Raw genomic sequence first — 5,900 nt, forward strand, 5'->3', positions numbered from 1 at the left:
TATAAACAACACTTAAAGACCAGCCACCAAACACCCATTTACTGCCCCTTCCCCAACATTCATGTTGGCTTTGAGATATTCTTGCATAAGTCAGAAATGAGAGTTTTTTAAAAACAAATAGCTCTAATGTTCAGCATATTTCAGAAGTTCTTTAAGCAACAAAGACTACCTATGCTTACACAGAAATGTTTACCAAAAAATAAAAAGCCCTCTTCTATACTCACTTTGGTGGAGTAGCATTAAGTCTCTTCTGGCCCAACCCATATGGGAAAAAGACCCAAAGAAACACTTATAATATCTTCAGTAGTAAATATTTAGTTTATATGTGTGATAAATTTTATAAAAGCAAGCATTTGGAATTTATTCTTTTTTGTTTATTTTATTATCAATTCTGCTATTTTATGCTCAATTTATATTTTTGCATCATTCAAAAATAATCCAAATTTATATTATGCTGCTTCTAAGAAATTAAGATTTTTACTTAAATGGCTACTTAAGACACTTATTCAAAATTCAATCATCTAGTACATCGTGGGGAGGAGAAGCATCTTCATTTCAGTTAAGACCAAACACTTCATAATCTGCAACAGATTTTTACCTTTCAGTGAAATCTTTGTTATTTAAAAAAGAAAATGTATGACTCGAGATTTTCCTATTTTAAGGACATAGAGGTTGGGATTTCCAAAAAGTAAAAATGCAAGAAAGAAAAAGGAAAAGCTGTCTAAAGTCTTAATAGTTTCTAAAAAGAGGTCAAACAACATAGAAAGGAAGCAGAAAGCATACCATTGTTCATTTGGGGCTTACTCGCTTCATCCAAGTCCAAATCTTCTAAATCTAGGAAACTGTCTACCTAGAAAAAGGATTAACATCATTTTTATGCATATTAGGTCTAAAGAAAAAATGCAATTAAGAATCAGTAAATCCGTTTCCACAACACTCAACAGAGCTACCGAATCCCCTTCTCTCATTAACTGTTAGTCCTGGCTAAAGGTTTTTGTGTTGACTGTGCTTTCCGAGAGATGTGTAAAAGAAGCAGTAAATTTGGAAGTTGGCCTGGATTTTGTAGGCACCATAGTAATATCTCTATACAAAAGAGAAAAAACAGTCTGGGAGTTTTTGAAGAGGAACTTTGTTCCAGATTCCATTCCAAAATATATACCACCACCAAGACATTCCAAAAACAATGTCTCTGTTTTCTGGTTTTGTTTTATTGCTTTTGCTTCTCAAGCAAATGGTGTTGGTAGGTCTGGCTATTATCATCATAGTGTGTTTTTTACTTCAGAGGAGCCAAAGAGAAGAAACTAAAGGAAACAGAAAAGAAAAGTTCATTCAAAATAAAATCATCCTGCCTCAGGTAAATCACAAGAGAGGTGAACAGGGCAAAAAATCAAGTGTTCTCTCTTTCAAGCAAATAAAACTGAAAATTACTTCAAAGGTAAAAAGCAGAGCAAGTGACCTTTACAGACACAATAGCAGCATTTCAATGAAAAACTATTCCACGTGGAATATGGCTTTCCACTGCAAGCTGACAATGACACATTTTAGATGAATAGAATGGTAACACTTCAGACATGAACTAATTCATCTCAGGTGAATATCAAAGAGTGTAAATAAGAAAATTACTCCATTGCTGACACAAAGGAGAATTAGTAAAGGTGTAATGTCCAATGCCTTTTATGCCCATGATCTAATACATGTGCATAACAAAATACCTTAAAATAACAAAGTTAGATCTCATAATTGGAATTTGAAAAGATAGCCCTAGTCTGAATCTACCTTCTTTCAGATTGACTAGCCAGACTATGGCTATTACATAGGAATTAAAATGGTAGTTAATGAACAACCATATACCAGAGACGTTTTGCGGGGGTGGAGTAGAGAATGGGATCAAAAACGGGGGGGTGGGGGCGGGGGTGATGGGGAGGGAAGTGCACGGGATTATAGTGATGACACACGGGTGACTTGGTGATGGAAAACCCATGGGGATTACAATTGAGATGGAAAAAAAAATGTACAAAATGATGTAAAAATAAACTGTTATAAAATTAAAAACAATAATAATAATAAATAAGTAAAATGGTAGTAAGGACATAACATTGCTAGTAAGCACATAACAGGAGTTATTTTCTGACAGCCAAATGACAGCAAAAAACTCATCTTTCATCAGATAATTTTAATACTAAAACTTGAGAATCCATTATATTGTCATTTTTCTGAATGAAATTTGATAAGAGGAACTAAGTGCATGTTTATCAAAGCACCCTTTCCATTTGTTAAAGTTTGAAAAAAAAAATCTAAAACCGAGACAACCAAACAAGGTTCAACGTATTCAAATACCAATTGACAAAAAAGTGTAAGAATAAACATACACTAAATTCTCCAACATTTGAGTTCTGTGTTTTTCTATTTTTCTCATATCTTGTTATGGAACAAAACTGAATCATGTCTTACCTTTACCTTTCTGCCCCTCATCACATCACCTTGTAGGAAAGTGCCAACTTTTTGCCCTTCACCCAAAACTATCTGTAAACAAAACAAAAAATTATAAAGACATATGGATGTGGAAATTAAACAATGGAAAATAAAAGAACTGTTCTCACAGCCTCTTCATACAATATAATGTCCCTTCATACAATATAAGGTTTTGTTACTGAACTACACGTGATGAAAGAGATTAACTCTGTAATAGCAGTGGTCAGGGGAAAGGTCTCAGAAGTCTGATTTCTACCTCTGTTCTCCAGACTTATCCTTGATGTAACCTAGAATGTATTACTTAACCTCAGCTTTCTCATGTGTAGAAAAGAAACACTTCCCACCTCATTACCCCACTTCTCATCCCATACCAATGAAACTCTGAAGGTAAATGAAAATATGCTATAATAACTCTTTTAGATTAGAAAACAGTGCCACTGGACAAGTCTTTGCCTCTCACATGCTAGCTAATGATTACATAAGTAATATAATTCTTTTGTCAAAGACTGCCAGTAGAAAGTGAATCCTAGGGGTGGGGGTAAGTTTAGGGTGGAGAGAGAGAGTTTTTGTCCCACAAGCATCTCTCTGGAAGCAAGTTCTAGAAGTAGAGAATTTTAATACTTAGATTAGAAATGTATAAACCTACAAATTTTAACACACAGATTTTTCAGTTTCTTTATAGAAAACCCAATCTCATATACATCCTGTCCATAATATGTAAAAGAAGACATGATGAAGTAGAAAAGTAAAAGCTCAAATGGCTTAAAGGGTAGAACAGTTTTTACTAGAATTACTTGATAGTCAAAAATCACAACTAAGGAGAATATGAAGTGTCTATAAATCTTAGATATTAGGAAGACAGTATCCAACAAATCCAACTTGGAAATTCAACTTAACTCAAACTTTGAGTTTGAAAGAAATGAATCCATGACACATCTGAGAAAGTCCCATGGAAGGGAACTCTTTTTGTCCCTAAAAGAAGATAAACTAAAAGAAATAAGTAAATACAAGAAGAATAAGAATGTGGCAAATCCTTAAGCGGTTTTTAATGAAAATTGAGGATAACCAAGTTACTGTGATACATGCCGACTGGTGAAATCATGAACTGTAATGATGGTTTCAACCAAGCGTCCCCAGCTGCACTCCTTCGAGAGTTAGGAGTCAGAGCTACTCAGCCTATCATTGACTATTTCTTCATGGTATTTTTTAAAATGTATGCTTTTAAATTGAAATTTTTACACTGTTTCTGTAACTGTGCTATTATACTACCTGTTCCTCTTCTGATGCATTATGAAGAAAAAGAGTTTTACTTCTAAAGTGATAATTTGCTTCATCTTCATGAGTAGATGTTTTTGACGTAAATATGTGTCCTGAAGAATCAGCTCCAGATGCTCCTCTTTTGGTCACATTATGTTCTGAAATGATATAATATATAATAAATTTGTAAGAGAAAAAAATAAGAAAATTATTCATGATACTACATCACAAAAAAAAGCTTCAACAAAATTTTTTCAGTGGTCAGGTCATTTTTTTCAATCTCTTATATAAGCATCCATTCATTTCTACAAATCAAACGGCATTTTACTGTATGTATCATTTTATAACTCAACCTGAAAACAATACTTCCTCCTGATATTATTTTATATAATTTTAATGACTAGAAAAGTTCTTTGTATAAATGTAACATAGGTGACTTAACCAACCCTTTATTTTCAGCTATTTAAAAACAAACAAGGAATACCTTCATACTAAGTCTGTGCACATTATGATTTCCCTTTTAGGCTTAAAAAAAAAAAGAAAAGAATTGGGGGCCCTCCCTAGTGGCGCAGCAGGTTAAAGCACAGCACAAAGAAGCTAAAACAACTTCAGCATGGGTTCGATCCCTACCCTGAAGGTGATCCACATAGCCTAGCAGACCTCTCCTGACCCGCCTGCTGCTCCCCTCAGCAGTGTACTTCGTCGATCTGCCTGTTCTGCTCCCCACTCTGACTCTGGTGAAGCCTCTCACTGCCCCTTCACCTCTGGCCTGTACCCCAGTTCTGTATGAATAAATAAATAAATCTTAAAAAAAAACAGTGGGGAAATATCACAATTATAGGAGAATATTTTATAGTAATCTAGATTGGAGAAATGCTTAGGTCATAAAATTAGCTTTAGTGCTGGTAGTCATATTAACATTAATAACAAGGGCATCTTGTTACATCTCTAGATGTAGGTGTTGAAGTTTAAAATATCGCTGTGTTCAATAATGACTGAGGTCTGTGTCCAATGCAAAAGCAAATGAGACTTTATTAGGCTAGCTCGAGCTAGGATCCTTCCTGTACATGCCCTGACACAGTAGGTGCACCTCTCAAGGAAGGGCCCCGAAGATATACAGTGTGGGGTTTATAAAGGCAGTTAGTAGGGCTGGGGATTTTCCACTGGGTATGTCCGTTGCTGGTGGGTACCAGCAAATTCCTGTTTATCCAGATGTTACGGATTCAGCAGGGCTGGAAACTTATCTTGCTCAAGCAGGAATCGAGGCTTATCATTCGAAACCCAACCAGCCAGCACCTTCCAGGAACAATGGCTCTGGAAGGTGTGAGCTGTCTAGTGAGAAATTACTTTTCACAGCATTCCCAACAGTAGGTTCTGTAACACCCCACTTCACACCTAAGAAACAAAGGTCAACAGAGAGATTAAGTAACTTGTTCAAGATTGCACAGCTGGCAAGTAGCAGAACAGGAATCTGAAACTAGAGCTTCTGACTAAGAACCTGTATTACTAATCACTCCGCTGTGCCACTTAGGAAAACAGAGCACATGAAGAGAAAAAGGCTTAGAAAACAGAAGAATTACACAGAAGAAAAAAGAAATCCCAGAAAGGAAACAAAAAGTTTACAACTGTGCAAGAACCAAGAGCGTAGAATATCTTACAAAGCTCGAACTCACTACAAATGATAATATTTGAATACCAGAACCTATGTCAGCCTCACTAGAAGAGTGATAAAAGGATTAGAAAGAGACCAGGTGGCAGAAACCAAGGTATTTTCCATTGGGGGATCCTGTTCCTTCCCTTACAATACTCTACCATGAAATGGTTCCAGAGACAAAAAGGCCCTTTAATCTGTGAGCCCTTAGGCAGCTATCAAACTGAAGAGGCTATGAGCCAGCCTAATCCAATACAGTATTCTTGTTTGTTTCTCAAGAACCACTAATTCTCCATTGGCATCTCCATTGGTGAAGTCCTTATTGTTCTAAGGATCACAACCTGGTTCAAGTGCAGAGGGATACTTTGTTTACTTCTGCATACTCCATCACTAGTACCACTAGGATTTGTCGGGATGTCAGTAGGTCATTAGCACAGAAATAACCACCGGGAAACAGAGGTAAAGTAACCTAGACAAGAACACATTATGAATCCTAAAAACCAGGACTGTGGGGGGGGGG

The 5,900-nt window shown here is 36.0% G+C and overlaps 1 protein-coding gene across 1 annotated transcript in view; it reads right to left on the reverse strand.

Moving 5' to 3' along the window:
• The window catches only part of LOC101620544 (chromosome unknown open reading frame, human C11orf74), a 58,456-nt gene that overhangs the window by 19,014 nt on the left and 33,542 nt on the right, over positions 1 to 5,900 (reverse strand). The window contains exons 3-5 of the mRNA XM_012725083.1: positions 3,742 to 3,887; positions 2,452 to 2,523; positions 784 to 850 (exon numbers count right to left, since the gene is read on the reverse strand). Coding sequence (XP_012580537.1) covers positions 784 to 850; positions 2,452 to 2,523; positions 3,742 to 3,887 — 285 coding nt within the window. The remainder of the gene's footprint in view (positions 1 to 783; positions 851 to 2,451; positions 2,524 to 3,741; positions 3,888 to 5,900) is intronic.

Source organism: Condylura cristata, unplaced genomic scaffold (genome assembly GCF_000260355.1).
Source record: "Condylura cristata isolate star-nosed mole 26May11 unplaced genomic scaffold, ConCri1.0 scaffold00015, whole genome shotgun sequence".
NCBI classification, from domain to species: domain Eukaryota; kingdom Metazoa; phylum Chordata; class Mammalia; order Eulipotyphla; family Talpidae; genus Condylura; species Condylura cristata.